At 42.4% G+C, this 19,366-nt stretch overlaps 3 protein-coding genes across 9 annotated transcripts in view; 1 reads left to right on the top strand and 2 right to left on the bottom strand.

Moving 5' to 3' along the window:
* Window positions 1-987, bottom strand: part of AFG2A (AFG2 AAA ATPase homolog A) — a 153,740-nt gene extending 152,753 nt beyond the window's left edge. For all 4 annotated transcript variants that reach the window (XM_082236911.1, XM_082236912.1, XM_082236914.1 and 1 more), the window contains exon 1: window positions 441-987. In XM_082236911.1, coding sequence (XP_082093037.1) covers window positions 441-801 — 361 coding nt within the window. In that variant the 5' untranslated portion in view covers window positions 802-987. The remainder of the gene's footprint in view (window positions 1-440) is intronic.
* Window positions 988-1,206: 219 nt separating this feature from the next.
* Window positions 1,207-15,376, top strand: NUDT6 (nudix hydrolase 6). The gene is made up of 6 exons (XM_082237074.1): window positions 1,207-1,339; window positions 1,967-2,380; window positions 3,046-3,249; window positions 5,433-5,488; window positions 12,274-12,328; window positions 14,980-15,376. Exons 2-6 carry the CDS (start codon window positions 2,125-2,127, stop codon window positions 15,369-15,371), a joined length of 963 nt encoding a protein of 320 aa, XP_082093200.1. The 5' UTR covers window positions 1,207-1,339; window positions 1,967-2,124; the 3' UTR covers window positions 15,372-15,376.
* A 246-nt stretch (window positions 15,377-15,622) lies between these two features.
* The window catches only part of FGF2 (fibroblast growth factor 2), a 49,403-nt gene continuing 45,659 nt past the window's right edge, over window positions 15,623-19,366 (bottom strand). For 3 of the 4 annotated variants that reach the window (XR_014223152.1, XR_014223153.1, XR_014223154.1), the window contains exon 5: window positions 15,871-17,855. Coding sequence is in view for 1 of the 4 variants with exons in the window: in XM_082237115.1 (XP_082093241.1) it covers window positions 15,828-16,013; window positions 17,752-17,855 (290 nt within the window). In the remaining 3 variants the exon portion in view is untranslated. Of the gene's footprint in view, window positions 17,856-19,366 lie in introns of all 4 variants that reach the window. The other variant, XM_082237115.1, reaches the window with a different exon arrangement.

Below are 19,366 nucleotides of genomic sequence, written 5' to 3'. Positions count from 1 at the left end.
CCGTATAAACTTGTGTCGGAGGCAACACAAAACTCGAGCTGCTCTTTGAAGTTCCTCTTTGGGAACTATAGAGCGGCATAGGAATTTACAACTCACTCAACTTCAATGATGGAAGTTCTGCATCCCCATTAAAGAAAGGAAGCATCGAGGACAAAACTGCAAGACAGAGGGAAAGTGTGGCATAGCTGAGAAAGCATTGAACCTAGACGGGGTGGGCGCCCAGGATTCATTTGCATGGAGCTCAGCGAGGAATCGTGGGCCAGTCCCACTTTCCCAGGGTGGCTGTGAACAGGAGCAGGGAGGGGCATCGAGGATGCAAGCAAACCACGCTTGCTTGGCTAATCGTAGTTGCTTTAAACAAGCTCCACATGCGGGACTCCGACGCCTCTGAGGAAAAGCGGTCCCAGCTGAGTCGCTTGGCTCAGGGCTGCCAGCCTTACCTTTGCTCAGGAACTCGGCAGCAGCCAGGCTCAGCCTGCCGGGAGCCTCGGGAGCCGCCTGCCCCAAGGCAAGCGGGGAAGCGGCGTCCGGGCGGGGAGGCCGCCCCTTGCTTTTCCTCCTGCAGGAGGAGGAGGACATGGCACCGGGCAGGAGGGGAGCACGCGGGAGGCGGCGCAACGGAGCCGGAGATGCTTCTCTCCCGAGGAAGGCCGGCGCCGCCCAAAGGGGAGCTGGGCTTGCAAGGCGGCCGAGCGGCGCCCCGCGCAACCTCCCACTTCCGGACCCGATCGCGAGCCTTGGTCTCCTCCATATGCGGGGTAGGAATGGTGGAAGCACATAGGCGCCAATGGTAAAACCCATGAAATAAGGGTCCCTTTCCCCGAGACGCTTTGAAGCAAAAATATAATAAATAAATAAATGTGTGGCTGTTTTTTGTTTTTTTTTAAAAGGAAGTTAGTGCCAGGGATCTGCACATCTTTTAAGATGCGCAAATGGGAATCTTTTAGGGAACTATTGACTTGAATCCTCTCAGCGCCGCCCCTCGACTCCGCCTCAGAGGAAAGCTACCTTGCATCTCATAGAGTTACAGAAATCCTACACAGCCCAACTACAACAAGAACCCACCCACAGCACAGGACTCAATATGGCTAACCTGACCCAACAATACCCCCCACCCCACGCAAACAAATCTCACTGCCACCGGCGTAGCAACCCTCGCTGACGCCTGGGGCGCCCAAAGTGGTTTGAGCTTTTTTTCTACGAGCGATGAGATTGTCCCTCTATCGCTGCAACTCTGACCACTTTGTCAACCGAGTTCGATGCCATGCCGGAATTGTCATTCGGAACTGCTTTGGGACTAAAGAGACCCGGCTCTTGAGCCACGTCCTCTAAGAGGAAGGTAAGACTCCCTCGCCGCAGCTGCGACCAACACTTGCGGCCGCCAACTGAATTTGGGTTTTCACTTTAATTTTAAGCGGCGCTGTTATCTTTAGCCAGCGATCAACGAACTAGAAAGCAAGTCCCGTCAAACTTCACTTTTAAGTCAAACACGCGTAGCGTTAAACTGATAGTGGTCGTGAAGCGCAATTCTGCGCCTAGCTCGGAAGTTCAATAGGGCTTATTGCCAGTTAGGTATGCATATGATTGCACCCTTTTAATGTGTCCACTTAAAATTAAGTCCCATCGGTTTCAAGGTAAGAGGGTGCGGGACTGCCGCTTTAGAGTGGTTTCACCTCCGCTTTCATCAATTCACTGCTATTCTCACGTTACTTTGCCACTGCACGCCTAACCGCAGTTTACATCATCCATCTCTCTCTCTCTCTTGTAACAGCAGATGCAATCCAATAAATAACTAAATAAAGTGTGCATGCACACGAAAGCTCATACCAAGAACTAACTTAGTTGGTATTTAAGGTGCTACTGGAAGGATTTTTTTTTATTTTGATTATGGCAGACCAACACGGCTACCTATCTGTAAATAAATAAAGTTTAATATCCATCCATCTCTCTCTCTCTCTCTTAACAGCAGAGACGCGGCGAGGCAAAGCGAACCGCCCCTCCTTCGCTTTCCAGGAGGACGCGAGCAAAGCTTTACCCATGACTACCGGAAGTCTGCGCCATTAGCCTTTCCCCCGTTTCCTATCTCTGAGGCGTTCGCTTGTTGCTGTCGCCGGAGCTGCCGCCATGTTAGGGGCCGGGTGGACGGCGCGGGGCCGGCGGCTCTCGCCGTTGGCTTGCCGGCTCTTGCAGCCTCGTCCTCCGCGCCGCGTTTGCTCGAGTGGCCGCCTTCGAGGTGACTCCGCCGCCGCCGCCGCCTCTGGCCTGTCCGAGGCCGGGCTGCAGCCGCTGCGGGACAAGTTTGGCGGGCTGAGCGTGCGCCTGTCCCAGCTGCGCTCCCCGGAGAGCCTGGAGCCAGAAACCTTCCGGAGGTGCCTGCAGGGCAAGTCATTTTGCTGAGCCTCTGGGGAGACTGGCGCGTCTTTGCAGGGTCGGCGCTCGAGGAGGAGCTGCCTGGCAGACCAAAGCTCACTCATTTCTTCTCCTTTTTTCCTGGTGGGCGATCAGCTTGTTGGCTGCGCAACACTGTCCAGTCATATATAACGATGATGCAACCTGGATTTGCCGATATAGGATTTAGAATCCCCCCCATGCCTTGTTTCATCCGAATCATAGCTTCATATCCTGGCTTCCTGCCCAGTCCGAATGGAATTAATTGAATCCATATTTAGTTTTCTTGCACAACAAAGGAAGGAGAAAAGCAACTGTATCTTGCAGCCAAATTGCCTGTTTTTTTTTTTTTTTTTGTATCTCTGTACAAATACAGCCAGTGTGATTAATGCCAGCAGTTAGCTTTCAGATACAAGGGATCATTCAAAAGGATCATTCATTTTAGCGGATCAGCAGATCATTCATTTTAGCTTGTGCACATATTTCTTTTATCACTGAAGCAACCATAGCTACCCCTTATACAGTATATGGACATTGTATATATAGAGGGCTTGATGAGGCAAGTGACCCTCACTTGTTGCAAGCCTCCAAGAGCTAGCGAGCCCCACCTGGCCAGCATAGACATCAGTATATTCTTCTGTGCTTCTCTCCTCCCAGATTCTATCAGGCAATGGAGAACAGAAGGCTACGTAGCAGTCTGGCTGCATGTTCCTATTCTACAAAGCAGATTTATAGCTGTGGCTGCAGAGCAAGGCTTTGCCTTCCACCATGCAGAATCGGACTCTGCCACACTCACCCTTTGGCTAGCAGAAGGACACAGCAGGTTACCCCATTATGCTACTCATCAAGTAGGAGTTGCAGGTGAGCTTCAGAGAGAGAGAAACATTGTGTATTGTTGTCTGTGTTGGTGGCTAATAATAACCAGAGTTGTGGATCCCGCCTCAATTCACAAAATTTTCCAGACCACAAAAAGTTGGTTTAGGATTGTAGCATAGCTAAATCTGTAGAGGGCAGCAAAGACAAAAAATACTTTTTGATTTGTTTTTAAGGGCATGTTTGAGCATGTTTTTGAGCTTATGGGGAAAACAATAGTCGTACCTTGGAAGTCGAACGGAATCCGTTCCGGAAGTCCGTTCAACTTTTAAAACGTTCAAAAACCTGCAGCCAGTCAGAAGCCCATCGGACATTCGGCATCCAACAATAGTTAAAAAACCGGAACAGTCACTGTTCAGGTTGGCAACGTTTGGGAGCCAAAACGTTCAAGAACTAAGCTGTTCGAAAAACCAAGGTACGACTGTACAGTAATTAAAACATGGCTCACCCACCCAGTGGTGTAGCGTGGGTTGTCAGCACCTGGGGCAAGGCAAGTAATTTGCGCCCCCTAACCCGTGGATTTGCGCCCCCTAACCCTAACCCCCAGATGTTGCGCCCGGTGCGGCCCCCCTGCACCCCCCACGCTACGCCACTGCACCCACCCAGGTCTCAGTGATACAGACCAGATCAACCTCCTCATCCACAATCAGATTATGACTGATGGAGGTCTTATTCAAAGCCAACCTGGCATTCAGCAGCAGCAGCCGCCATAGACCTGAGAGGTATCTGAAAGGACAAGCACAATTTCCCAGGTTGGACATGGGGCTGGCACATTGCATAGTCACTGGCTGCCTGTGCTGTGTGCCTGTTATCTGGCCTCCCCACACCCTACCTCTCCTTACTTAGAACCACCACAAATGAACATTTTTTGTATCAGTACCTCACTCCTGCAGGCTATTTCCATCTCCAGATAACTGTAAGAGCCTGCCTCTGTCAGGTGAAAATATAATGCTGAAAGCACTGTCAGGGTATGCATGCCAATCTCAGTTTCTTAAAGAAACCCTGTTGTCCTCAGCGATTTTTGAAATATAATGGTAGTTAGATTTGCCCTAAAGCACTTACATTTCAAACAAACACTACTTCCTGCCTATTTCTGCAGTAACTCAATGCACAGGAAGGTTTTTAATAATAACATACTGTATGGTTATTATTTTTCGCACAAACTTTTTTACAACACAAAAGTAAAAAGGACATAATTGAAACAAAAGTAAAATGTCCGGTGAGTCATACACTTCACTATGTTGTTAAAAATAGTATTATGCTTTCAATATGCTCTGGTAACCTCTAGGTTAAATTACTGCAACGTGTTATATATAGGGCTGCCTCTGAAGACTGTTCAGAAACTTCCGCCGGTGCAGAATTCGTTGGCCAGATTGCTCATTCACACTTAGTGTCATAGAAATCTGAGACTCCTTTTGTAACACAAAAGCCAAGCACATTCTTAGCAGGTAACTTCCAAATTAATCTGAGCTTTTGCTTTGCATCCTAAATAAGATTCCACACCAACTAGAACGCTGCCAACCATGTACCAGAAGGGCAAAGTCATATCATTGTATGGCATAGGCTGGAAGACTTATGACTAATTTCCTAAGGAATGTCCTTTCAGAATGTTACATCAGGGTTGCTGTTTCATTTATAAACCATTCCTCCCACACATAAAAGTGTGATTAGTTTATTAAGCGTGCATATGGAAATACTTTTGCTTGGAGTATATATGCCTTCATAAATGTAATTCTCATTGTCCTTCAAAAAGGCAGGATTAAAATGGAACAGGCAGGCAGCCCACGGAAGTCAGTGGCTAAACGTACATTCAGAAGCCACTGCCTGTCCATTAAGAGTCTTTAAATTTTGGGTAACGTGGGCAGAGAGACAGAGGGCAAAACTGATGCAGAGTGGAAAGATCAGACACGCAGCCACATTTTGACAGGGTTGTGGATCATTAGCCTCGTAACTAAGAAACATCTGAGCCACTTGTTTCAGATTTGGGGAAGTGATCGCTATATTGGTTTCGTCATGAGAGATGGCATTTCCAATGGTATCTTTTCTCTAAAGAATCACCCTTAATTTCCACCCTCTCCCCTTAAAGAACATCCAATGCTTTGAATATAACATTCGATCATTGGGTCTTCATTAAAAATCAGAGGATACAGAAAATATTCTTTCTCCAACAGGTGCTGTATTAGATGTCCACACTGGGAAAGTATTGGTCGTACAGGACAGGAATAAAGTAAGTCTTTCACATTATCTAGAAGAAATAATTTGGTGCTGGAGACAAACTTCCGCTTGCTGGAAGGTTTTGGCACAAGATCCATGCATTGCATGGTCTCGTACATAAGACCTTGCACACCATCTCAAGATGTGTCCGTGCTTAGCACCTGCGCTAAGTCTTCCACTTGCTCTTGCACAGCATTTTGCAGAACAGTGTCACCACCAGAATTTCTGCCTCTGGCCTTTATCAAGATCCAGCCCTTTGACTTGAATGTAGTGAATTGTATTAACAAGCCTGTTTGTCTTTTATATCATGTAATGGTTAAAAGTTAACTTTATTCGCTTCCATCTGTAGTGACAAAATGACAAAGGCCAATACTTTTGAGTGTAGATCATCTCTGTGATCATTGTTTTTGTCAATGATTAGTTGGGATAGCAATGGTCTGAAGTAATACTTTTTCATCAGCTAACTATATTTAGAAAGGGTAATTCAGTTCTGGAAGTTCCTAAACAATCTGTACAAAAGCTCACTATGAGTTTTACTGGATTTTGATGCTGGCATTTTGCTTTTGCTTTTCCTTTTAAGTCATTGATATTATCTTCATAATCTTTTGTTTGAACTTAAGGCTTGAGTGGGTTTTGTTTTTTCAGTTTGTGGAGCCTTCACACACTCTTTATTTGGTGGGTTGAAATTCAGCCATTTGTTAAATTAACAGATAATCAGCAAGTGTACATTAAAAGTGAAGTGTTATGTATTCTCACTCCCCAGTGTCCCATTGACCACCACAGGGGAACACTTCTGAGTAAGAATGCATTGGATCAAGTTGAACATCTCTTGTTTGTGCCTTTAAATGTTTCATAGCCATTACGGGATGTTACAGACAGAATTACAGGGAGTAGATGGATTTGGTAGAATCTAGGGTGGAAACTGAAGAAAAAAATTAAACCGTTAAGTTGCGAGGAGCAGCCTAATTTCTCTTGGTATTTTGGGGAAAAAAGCAAGCTACATTTGAGGTTTTAAAAATAAGCTACTGGGCGTCTGCTGTAATTTGTTTGAAGAGAATTTATTAAAAGTTTTAGCAGAGACAGCAAGGCAGCCAAAACTGGCAGAGTAACTCTACTCTGTACAATTCACTCTGTAAGCAGTAACCCATGTTGAATTGTACATGACTTAAAGCTACAATGCAGGAGTCAATTGCATTGGCATACATGTGTTGAACCTAATTTAGACCTATGGACTTGAATGAAATAATAATAATAATAATAATAATAATAATAATAATAATAATAATAATTTTATTATACCCCACCCATTTGGCTGGGTTTCCCCAGCCACTCTGGGCAGCTGACAACACATAAAAAATTATAAAGCATCAGTCATTAAAAATTTCCCTAAACAGGGCTGCCTTCAGATGTCTTCTAAACATAAGATAGTTGTTTATTTCTTTGACATCTGATGGGAGGGCGTTCCACAAGGTGGGCACCACGACCGAGAAGGCCTTCTGCCTGGTTCCCTGTAACCTCACTTCTTGCAGTGAGGGACCACCAGAAGGCCCTCAGCGCTGGACCTCAGTGTCCGGACTTAATGATGGAGGTGGAGACGCTCCTTCAGGTATACCGACGTCTTATCAGCCTTATGGCCCCTACAAGAAGAAGAAGAAGAAGAGGAGGAGGAGGAGGAGGAGTTTGGATTTGATATCCCGCCTTTCACTCCCTTTAAGGAGTCTCAAAACGGCTAACATTCTCCTTTCCCTTCCTCCCCCACAACAAACACTCTGTGAGGTGAGTGGGGCTGAGAGACTTCAAAGAAGTGTGACTGGCCCAAGGTCACCCAGCAGCTGCATGTGGAGGAGCGGAGACGCGAACCCGGTTCCCCAGATTACGAGGCTACCGCTCTTAACCACTACACCACACTGGCTCTCAGTACAATATTACTGTGTTGGGTTATCTTGGGGCTGAAGGCAATGTAACGTAGTCATTGTAACCCACGCTCAAACATCAAGAGATACCCACCCATCATGAGGTCGTTTGATGACGTACTTACATTAGTCATGCAGAGTCAGTGGATAGCAATGGCTGAACCACCCCTTTGCTAGGAAAATGGGGCCAAAGAGGAAAAGGATTGGACTGACATTGCAATCACAACTGCCAGCACCATAGCCAAGAGGATTTTCTGCTATGCAACCGGGATAGTTGTAGTTGAAACCAGGTAAAGCCAATAGCCATGATCAGGTGGGGCAAATACTGGGCCCCAGAAGGGCCCATCACATGCTTATATGGCATGGCACTATAAATAAAGGTTCTGGGCCAGACAGTTACATTACCACTGCTTCTCTTGCCCCAAAAGCTTCTGATTGTCGCCCCCAACACACACATCGGAGGTGGAGCAAAGGAGTGTTGGGCAATGGGTAGATAATAGTGGCTGTGGATGCCACACCCCATACTTCTCTTTATAGTGCAGGACGAAGGAAGTGCAAGAGCATGATGCTTTCAGTGCTGTCGCCCATTCCCACCTCCCAGTAAGCTTTGAGGGGGCCCTACCCGAGCGAGGGTATCTTGTCTAAGGCTCCATCAAACCGGGTGCCAGCACCACCCATGATTCAGCAGTGTTAGGCACCCTGGCCCTTTGGGGTTGTCAATCATGGGGTTTAAACCCACTTATCCCCATGTTATACTGTGACCACTGTGGGTTCTTTTTCAAACAGAGGCGTGTTTTGTCTGCGACATCATGATGCATTTATAGCCCCAGCACAGCAATAAATTACGCATCTGAGCTGATAGCCAGAATAGACCACTATTCATGTGACTCGCCAGATTATTTAAATTGCACATATACACTTCACTGCTTGGCCTCATAGCTGAACGTGCCAAAGCACAAGTGTTAGTTGTGGTCGTGGTGGTTTCTGTAATGTGGAACTGGAAGGCGGCCACTGAATATCCATCACACAATAATTGCCTCCACTCACTACAAATCTAAGGTAGATATGAATCAATAACTTGGTGAATTAAACCTCCATCCTCTTAACAGTTTGAGGATCCAGCTATGTATCTTAAATTCAGTGGAAAGTATAGCTGATGAAAGATACGTTAAGAATGGCATAGAAATAATAAACTGAAATATAAAACTCTTAAGAATTTTATACCATATCTTAAAACCATTTATTACCTATACTAAAAAAATGCTGGGATAGTTAAAAATTCTCAGTCAGCAACCAAATTATATATACCAGGAAGCATTTATTTCTATAGTTTTCTATAAGGTCTTGCTTATTTTCAGTTACCTTCTGATATTCTGGTCGAATAATTGCTTTTTCTTCTTCTTAGCTGTATGATTAGTTTTTAACTCACACTAGCTATACAGCACATTTAATTAATGGAAAGGCAGGCATTATATGCTTCATTTGTAATTCAAAAGTTCAAGGACAAATCCTCCAATGTAGCAAGTAATGTAAAACTGCCTGCATTTTGACAAATTGCCAGGTTACTGCTTAAGTCTGGCACACAAATTGTAAACTGTTAACTGGCTACAGTTATACAGTTTGCAGCACAGGAAAAGTCACACATCCCAATTTGGAAAAAATAACACTTTTTTTCTGGGTATCTGATGGGTGATGGAGAATATAATATTAATAGATTCAAGAAATAACAATTCCTCCAAAAATACGTTTTAAAACACTTTTAAGCAAGGGAGAGCGAGTTTATGAAGAACCATATTGTACTTGTTAAGGATTTGGCTTTCTGCCTTTTAAAAAAAAGTTGCTTGAAATTTGCCAGCAGCTACTTTTAGATTCAGAAACAGTGTGCTTAGAAACTTCACAGCACTTTAGATTCCAGTGGTGTGGCCAAATGTATTGAAAGTTCAAAGTCTATGTATTTGTGTAACGGTGACCTGCACTGTGTTAAGAGCTGCACATGCGATGTCATGGCTGAAGAGCATTAAAATGAAAAAGTTTCCAGCCATGAAAAGCAAAGTCTAAAGGCCCATGAAACAAAATAGGTTACCCGCCAATTGGTTCTATAGGTAAATTAGTGAAGAACCCATTAATATGCTGTGAAGCAGGGGTGGGGGAGTCTCTCTGCACTCTGCTTTCATACCCTCATCTCAGCCAGTGTGGTGTAGTGGTTAAGAACGGTAGTCTCGTAATCTGGTGAACCGGGTTCGCGTCTCCGCTCCTCCACATGCAGCTGCTGGGTGACCTTGGGCTAGTCACACTTCTCTGAAGTCTCTCAGCCTCACTGAGTGTTTGTTGTGGGGGAGGAAGGGAAAGGAGAATGTTAGCCAGCCACTTTGAGACTCCTTCGGGTAGTGATAAAGCGGGATATCAAATCCAAACTCTTCTTCTTTTCTTCTGATGGGACAGGCAATTTTCTGTAGTATGGCCCCTGCTGCATTATGGAAGCCAGAAGGTCACTCTCTCTCGCTCGCACACTTGCTTATCTCATGGGGATGCATCGCCTAGAGCTGAGGTGGGGACCTCTTTTGAGCGCCAGGGTTAATCCCCCCTTGGGCAACATCATCATCATTATTAATATTATTACCCTACCCATCTGGCTGGGTTTCCCCAGCCACTCTGGGCGGCTCCCAACAGAATATTAAAAACACGATAAAGGATCAAACATTAAAAACTTCCCTACACAGAGCTGCCTTCAGATGTCTTCTAAATGTCAGATAGTTGTTCATTTCTTCAACAACTGCTGGGAGAGCGTTCCACAGGGCAGGCGCCACCACCGAGAAGGCCCTCTGCATCATTCCCTGTAACCTTACTTCTTGCAGTGAGGGAACCGTCAGAAGGCCCTCAGAGCTGGACCTTAGCTGAACGATGGGGGTAGAGACGCTTCTTCAAGTATACTGGGCCGAGGCCGTTTAAGGCTTTAAAGCTCAGCACCAACACTTTGAATTGTGCTTGGAAACGTACTGGGAGCCAATGTAGGTCTTTCAGGACCGGTGTCCTTCAGGACCTTTCAGGGGTCATATGTAGTTGGGGGCAGAGGCAAAAGAAAGGGATGCAACTCCTATTTTTATCCAATAGGCTACATTCTACCCATGCAAAAGCCAGACTCCTGTCTCTTATCTGGGCAAGAGACATGATGATGGTTCAAGGATACATTCCAGTCAAGTGAATGCACAGCAGAGCTGATGGGGTCTTCATGGTCTGGAGAGAGTCCTGAGAGCCAGATAGAGAGGTCTGAAAGCCTGTGCTTGGCCTGCAAACTGGAGGTTCCCACTGCCTGCCTAGAGAAGCCCTATCAGTCATGGTACTGCTGCAATAGAACAAAATGAGCAGGGGCAGGGTGGTGCAGAAACCTCTCCCCATGCACAGTGTCAGTGAAATAACTGAGCATGCTCCTCTCTCCTCAACCCTTGCTCATACTTCGTGGCAGGAGCCTTCACCATGACAGGGAGAGAGCATACAAAACACTAGAAATTAGCTGCACTTAGATCCCATTGAAATCAACTGGACATGTCATTCACAACTAGACAATGGTTGGTTTCAGTGTGGGCTGTGTGCAACAAACTGGATCCAACTAATTGACTACAGAAGTTCTAGATTCAGGTAGGTAGCCATGTTGGTCTGACGCAGTCGAAATAAAAGTAAAATAAATACAAAATTGTCTAGTAGCACCTTATAGACCAGTGATGGCCAAACTTGGCCCTCCAGCTGTTTTGGGACTACAATTCCCACCATCCCTGACCACTAGTCCCATTAGCTAGGGATGATGGGAGTTGTAGTCCAAAAACAGCTGGAGGGCCAAGTTTGGCCATCAGTGTTATAGACCAATTAAGTTTGTTCTGGTATGTACATTCTCATTTTTGTTCATTTGACCTTGGATGCAAAAATGAAAATGTACATACCAGAACAAACTTAGTTGGTCTATAAGGTGCTAGTGGACAATTTTTTATTTTTATTTTTATTTTTTTGACTACAGAAAGTTTTCCTTCTCTTACGGTGCACTGACCAAGTGAGTTGGAAGGATACTACTGCTTTAGGAAACACTCAGTCCCCATCCCCCTCCCCATAACCACATATTAATCTGAAGCTAGTCTAACAAAAAGGAGAAAGATAATCAGAAATATGTAATGCATTACTCCTGGGGTGCAACTCAAAACAATGCATTCAACATACCTGTACCTCTTTGAAACGAATGTCATTAGCAGTAGGTATCACACCATGCTGGTAAACAACCTTTATCCATTTTGGTCTTTAAAAATTACACAAGCACATGATTCATCAGATGGGACACAAGAACTTCAGCTTTATTTTTCAGCTTCATAACCAAAAATGATGTGGTACGCATTGGTTATTACAGACACAAAAGAAAAATTCATAGCCAGTGCAGTATAGAACAGTACTACAATCAATCACTGTTTAGAAAATGTACTGGTGTTTGCAAACATTGAAGTAGAGTATACATGATTAAATATTAGATTACATAGGCTCCAGTCCAACAGAGAGTTAGGTACACTTAAGGTCATAGGCTTAAACTTGCCTAACTCAGCATTGGATTGTGGCTATAGAATATAATTACCTATAGCAGCTTTTAAAAACTGTTAATGAGCAGCAATGTTGCAAGTATAAATCATCTAACAGTCATCAGACAAATCAGTGTATGTTTTCTTGCAATATAATAGACATCTACTATATGCCTATTATATTGCAAAACACGTAGACACCTAATTGTATTTTGGTGATCACATTTGCAAAAACAAAAGAAAGGACCAGTCAAGAGAGGCAGCAATTTATTTCTGGTGTCTTATCGAAGGAAACAGATTAACCATATGGTTGTTTTTATTCCCCTGTTTAGACAAGAAATGCATGGAAATTTCCAGGAGGATTGTCTGAACCCGGTGAAGATATTGGTAAGTACTTGGCTATTTCGGTAATTACATAAGGTTGGTCCTTCCTCACCTCCCAAGTCGTCAGGCCTGCAATTTCTTTGAAACCCGTTGAAGGCAAATGGGAACTTCTGGCTGTAAGTAGGTAAAATGGCGAATCCTATAGCACATCAAAATTGTTTGCATCCTTATTCCTAATAAGTAATTTTTCTTAATTTATATACACAAGGCATGGCATGATTTTACATCTAAAAGAATAACTCAGTGAAAACTGTCTTAATTTACTAATCTAGTCATGACATACTTAACTTAGTATTTCGTCACACTGGAAGCATATGTTGATTTCAGTGAAACTGCTTTTTTGGTTAAGTGAGCATACTTTGTAGCCTACCAACCTAGGCTACACCCTTACCTGGGAATAAATTCCACTGAACTCAACAGAACCTATTTCTGAATAGATATGTTAATTTCACAAAATATACTTCGTCTGCAAGGTGGAAAACAATGGTATGAATCAACATACTAAAGACAGAATAGCAATTTGGTAGCACAGCAAAGCAGTCAGCCAACATTTTGCTAACGCATCGACAATCGGCATATACTGTGCAACTCACATTTTGCTATATGGCATGGATTATGTGCAGGAGTAACTCCTATTTAAAATTTACTCCTATTTAAAATTTACTATGTTGTTTCTCAAGGTTTGTGGTGCCTTTGTATCAGATGATGTTCAAGGCAGACTGTTGCAAATTTTGTTAAATGATATGAACGTTATAATGTCATTATTTTAAAATAAATGTGGCTGCCCTGACATTGTAGGCCAAACCATGGTTTGCAAACCTGCTTCTAACCCAGCCAAGCTTCTAAAATGGTTTCATGCCAAATACAGCTAGGAAAAATGTTTGTGCAGAATTAATGCTAACCTTAGATATCTCCAGACTTGAAAGAGGGGAAACAGCATCTGTAGGAAGGGAAGAGTGCCGTGATCACCAATCTTTTAGAGGGAATTAAGCAGCCCCTGTAAGGCAGGCTAGGGGAATTAATTTAGAATCTTACATTTTAATATCTGCCAACTTCCTTGGCCTCAAATGAAGGAAACTCAGAACAGGGAACAAACTCAGAACAAATGGGGAGCCCACTTGAACATTTGAATGGGAGACATAACTCTAGGGCCATAAATTATCTTATACCTTGGTTGTCAAATGGAATCTGTTCCGGAAGTCCTTTCGACTTCCGAAAATGTTTGACAACCAAGGTGCGGCTTCCGATTGGCTGCAGGAGCTTCCTGCAGCCAATCGGAAGCTGCTGAAGCCGCGTTGGACGTTCAGGTTCCAAAGAACGTTCACAAACCGGAACACCCACGCCCAGGGTTTGTAGCGTTCAGGAGCCAAAATGTTAGAGTCCCAAGGCGTCCGGGATCCAAGGTACGATTTTAATGTCAGTAATGCCATTGCTAGATCACTCTTAAATCCACAATGAACTCTTGCAATAACAGGCTACTTACTACTTGGAAGGAGTGGCTCTGTCTTCCACATGTGCTAATAATTTTAAGTGCCACTGTATAACCCATTTATTTTAGTTTACTTATGGACATTGATACTGTATATCACCCATGATTAAAACCACAGAGTGATTAATAATTACACATAAGACATATACCTAATTTCATAATTCCTAATTATGCATTTGCTGGACTGGGCTTTTTAAAATTATTTTTAGAGCCACAAACACATTTCCAAAATGTAAGTTTTACATATCAGAAATTAAGAAATTTATTAATGCTGCCTATATTCAAGGCCAAGGTTGCGTTTTGAAGCTCTGGGATAGCTCAGTCGATAGGGCATGGGACTCTTAACTCTCAGGGTCGTGGGTTTGAGCCTCATGCTGGGCAAACTATTCCTGCACTGCAGGGGGCTGGACTAGGATGTTCCTGGTGGTCCCTTCCAACTCTACAGTTTTATGATTCAGGTCGTACCTAGGATTAATCAAAGATGCGGTAGCTCAGTTTTTAAAAAGCACAGAAAACTTTGACAGCAATTGCTTTGTTTGGTGTAAGGTGGTTTCATATACATTGCATTTCAAATTAAAACACCTGCAATAGTGCTTTTATAGTACAGTGGTGCCCCGTAAGACGAATGCCTCGCAAGACGAAAAACTCGCTAGACGAAAGGGTTTTGCGGTTTTTGAGCTGCTTCACAAGACAAATTTCCCTATGGGCTTGCTTTGCAAGACGAAAACGTCTTGCGTTTTTTGCAAGTTTGTTTCTTTTTTCTTAACACCGTTAATACAGTTGCGACTTGACTTCGAGGAGCAAATCATAGAACGTGGTGTGGTAGCCTTTTTTGAGATTTTTGGTGATTTTTGAAGTTTTTCCAAAAAATTTCCGACAACCTGCTTCGCAAGACGAAAAATTCGCTAGACAAAAAAACTTGCGGAATGAATTAATTTCGTCTTGCGAGGCACCACTGTATCTACAACCAAAGTATTTTGTGGAGATGGGTTTTTCTTTGGGGGGGGGATATATTTTTCACTCAGTCTAACAGAGGGAGGGGTGGTGCTGTTGAATGCATGTTTACCACAACTGAAAATCTAATGGCAAAGCAAGAGAGTAGATGGAGGAGAGAATTACAGTTAATGCTTTTAAAAAAGGAACTCTTTCTTTTCCTCCTCCTTAGGGAACACAGCAGTTCGAGAAGTTTTCGAGGAGACTGGCATTAAGTCAGAATTCAAGTCCCTCCTAAGCATACGGCAGCAACACAGACATCCGGGAGCCTTTGGCAAGTCGGATATGTACATCATCTGCCGAATGGAGCCTTCTTCTTTCAAAATCAGTTTATGCCAACAGGAGTGTCTGAGGTGTGAGTGGATGGACCTAGCTGAGCTTGCCAAGACATCAGACACTACTCCAATCACCAGCAGTATTGCTAGATTGCTTCTTTATGGGTATAGGGAAGGGTTTGATAAAATTGATTTAACCATGAGAGAATTTCCATCCGTGTATACAGGCCTTTTCTATAAGCTGTACTACAGAGAGCTGCCAGAGAATTATAGAAACATGACAGGTTAGCAATACATTTAGTGTTGTTGTTTTTTGGCTTAGGGAAAAAAATCCCTTGTACTAAAATATACGTATATTCTGTTCCAAATTAAATTCCCTTCTCTACCTTCTAAAAGGATAATATATATTATTTCATTTGAAATGCTAATGTTTCTCTAGCTATGCACATTTTTAATCCCCTTTCATCTTGAATGGCCCAAATAATATATATTTTTAACTCTACCCCCAAACCATTAAGTTGGAAACAAGCGTAATATTCAGTTGGTGCATTGGTGTTCGAGCCTGACACATTCACATACACACATATATGGTTCCAGGAATTAAAACAGTTAGAAGACTTAAAACATACACAGTTCTACAATCAATCTGCAAGTCCTGGCAAATATTTGGTCACATTTTTCTGTCTTGTGGCAAAGCGAAGGTTTACCACTGCTGTAGTATATTTTATAGACTCTGCCACTAAAATCAACTCTTGGCAGACATCGGAAGGAAAAGGATAGCTTTCTGTCCTCGTCCAGTTTTTGGTCCGAGTTTGTACTGCCCAGTTCGTTTCAGTGCGACATACCAATCACTATGTTTACGAGATCGATATGTATTGTAGTTATTAGATTCCAAGCGTTCAAAAAAGAAGCATTCATCTGTTATGTATTTCTGAAAATGAAGGAAGAAAACATTATTCATAGTCTGCTACCGTCACGAAATAGTCTAATCAGAAGTATTCACACCCATTTAGCAAAAAGGATAATACGCATATACAATCAGAACATTGAAGCTCCCATAGGTAACACGCTTCCACACCCACATAAATGAAAACTTCCAAATACTATTTCCAGATTAGAGAGGTAGTTTACAAAAAGATTCAATACAACAGCCTTTTGTAAATTAGCTGTCTAATTTCCCGATCAAAGGTCAACACTGCCTTATGTAATAAGGAATGGAAAATATTTAGTTTTTATACACATTAAGTGTTCACCCTTAATAGAGATAAGGTAAGTGAGTCTGCAGACTTACACACACTTCCTTAGGTGTAAATTCCACTGAAATCAGTGGCTGCATTTACATGGAATGCTAAACCAAAAATCCTAGTTCAGTAAGACAGGATATTTATTTAATTAAATTTTGTTTACTGCCCTTCATCCGTAGATATTAGGATGGTTCACAGATACGCACTGTGTGCTCTTATAGGAAGCCCTCCTCTAGTTTCTTCACACAAGCAACTAAACAAGCCAGGATTCAGCACTCCATAATATGCAAACCTGAAGCTTCAAAACAGACCAGGATACGAAGCCATGGTTTAAACTGGCTTAATATCCTGGCTTGTTTTGAAGCTGTTAACAGTACTTTCCGGTTTGCATGTAACAGGAAACTATGGTAACAGGAAATCCTGGTTTGTTTTATGAATAGGGCTGTCCGCAAATGCACACGCCTTGTGCATATCCTGGATTAGTATTACATGCAAAGGTAATAGGAAATACTTCTGAGTAGACATGTATACTGTTGTGCTGTCAGTCCCATTTAAATTAATTGGGCACAAACTACAATTTGCCCATTTCAATCAAGGATGTGGGGTGGAAAAAATTTCCAGGGCTTTATTTTTTCCACAGAAAGTGTCAATAAATTCATTAATAATAATGAAGGGATGCAAATACATTATTAGGCAAGCTTTGCAGTTTCAAAGTTTTTAACTTTGTTTACTCAAAACAAGGAAAATAAGCATGCTAAATCAGATTATCCTCAAGGGCACCAGAACTTTTTTGATGCAAACTGAAAAATTTCTAATACAAAAGATCCTGGAAAATGCACATAACTGATTTCGATTTGACTTAAGCACAATTATCTCTGGATTCCGCCAGTGTATTTACTGCCATATTTTTATTTACTGACTTCCATTACTAACCCACTCTAATCGTAATGTAAATGCTAAAATATACTTAAAGAAAATATTGCTTAACCCCGGCCATCCAAGGTAGCCCAAAAATGGAAGTACAGTCAAACTTCGGAACTCGAACACCTCCGTTCTTGAACGTTTTGGCTTCCAAATGCCAAAAACCCGGAAGTGCTCCATTTTTTGAACATTCCTCAAAGTCCAACGGCTTCTAAGGCGTGCTTTTCATTTTCCCCCCCATTCACTTTGCAGCCCACTGATCCTCAGTTTTCAAACATTTCAGAAGCCGAATGGTCTTCCGGAACGGATTACGTTCGAAAGTTGAGGTTCCACTGTACCACAGTGAAAGTCCAAGAAAGGTATTAATTAATGCCTACAGGTGGAACTGTGTTCTCCTGTAACTGCACCAAATTCTGAGAATCTTTAAAAAGCAATAAAGGCATTCCATGGCATCTAGCTCCACCCTAATATGAGAGAGAGAAAGAAAGAATAGCATTTGCTTACCAGTGCTAACAACCGGCCATCTTCATTCATAGAAAGGAAACGGTTTGCACACACACCTTTGATTGACACGACTCCTCTCTCTTCTGCCTGAAGCAGCAATTTGACTGGATAGGAAGAAAGACAATGTCAATGTTCGAATAATTCCCACAAAGTGTGAGCTGTCATCCATGGGTCACTCTGAAGGGCAGCTGCAACGGCTTTGAATAACCCCAACTATGTGACCCAACCTATTGCACTATAGAATTCAGAAATAATAATAATAATAATAATAATAATAATAATAATAATAATAATAAATAATAAATAATAATAATAATAAATAAATAAATAATTTATACCCCGCCCATCTGGCTGGGCTTCCCTAGCCACCATGGGCAGCTTCCAACACAAAATACTGTAATGCATCAAACATTAAAAGCTTCCTTCACATTTGGAACTTCAAAACTTCAAACTTAGTAACTGTAACACAATTCATAATAATTTGTACCAAGTGTTGAGCTAACACAAATATGCAGGGCATTTACATTTTACCTCCAAGACAGTTCAAAATGGCACTAGGATTCAATCTCTACAATAAGTACAGGAGAATCAGCACTTATGTGGGGGTTCTGTTCCCGGCTGCTGCACACATCACCAGGATGCACGCAAATGGGGATCCCCCTGTTCCACCCCACCCCATTCTTGCCCTGCCCCCGCTCCATCACCTTTCGGCGTCAAAAACGGCACGCTTGTGCACGGCCATGTGAACCTCGAACACACAGGAGTGGGGGATTGCCTGTAGGTGATTTCAGTCAGAGTTTGATATTTTAGTGTGGCGTCACCTACACTCCTTGCCTATTGATACTAGACAGGCAGCTTTCACTGTACATTTTTCAATGCCTGCTAAAAACATTTTTGTTTAGACAAGCCTATCCAAATGCTTAAGAAAGTTGATGTGAGTTCTGATCTGCTTTCAGTCTACTGTTGTTATTTCAACTTTTCAAATGTCTTAAATTCTTATTGTTAATCCTTCTAAGTGATAATTTTATTGCTTTATCTTTTTGTAAACCACTATGAGGTTTTCTGCAATCACGTTGTTTGAGAATTTTATGAAACAAATAAACATAATCATACAGCAAACAAAAAGCATTAGATAAATGATTCCTGTCTCTCTGCATTTTCCTCCCAAAGTAGTTTAATGTATTTTTTTCTGTATGCTTTTCAAAACCTGCCAATACTTGATGGAGAAGATCCTAATCATTTATCCTGGAAAACAAAACTCAGAACTAATCTATTTCATTGCACCAATGTTTAAATTGCTAAGGTCACTTAACGGAAGCAAGGAAAGAAATCATCTTACAATTGCATATAACTTAAAATAAAACAGAAACACTACTCTGAAATATCTTTATAGCCCATTTTCCAATTTTTTCCATGTACTACCAAAGCCTGTTTAGTCATAACAGGCTCTTAAAAGTGATTCATATAAACTGCTTCCAGACCATTATAATAAATTTGATCTTAAGAACTGTACCAAAATTTACTGGACATAAAATATTTGTTGCTGCTACTTAAACTGAATGCGCTCCAGAAATCTGAAATGCAATCTTTGCTACTGACAAAACTGAAGATGCAG

This window comes from Podarcis vaucheri (genome assembly GCF_965113315.1).
Source record: "Podarcis vaucheri genome assembly, chromosome: 9".
Classification (NCBI taxonomy): domain Eukaryota; kingdom Metazoa; phylum Chordata; class Lepidosauria; order Squamata; family Lacertidae; genus Podarcis; species Podarcis vaucheri.
The sequence above is the reverse complement of the archived record's forward strand: the minus strand, read 5'-3'. Positions and strand labels throughout refer to the sequence as shown.

Coding starts and splice junctions, on each gene's coding strand:
- NUDT6 (XM_082237074.1), top strand. CDS start 2,125: ATGTTAGGGGCCGGGTGGACGGCGCGGGGCCGGCGGCTCTCGCCGTTG. Junction 2,381..3,045: donor CTTCCGGAGGTGCCTGCAGG/GCAAGTCATTTT, acceptor CTCTCCTCCCAG/ATTCTATCAGGCAATGGAGA. Junction 3,250..5,432: donor TCATCAAGTAGGAGTTGCAG/GTGAGCTTCAGA, acceptor TTTCTCCAACAG/GTGCTGTATTAGATGTCCAC.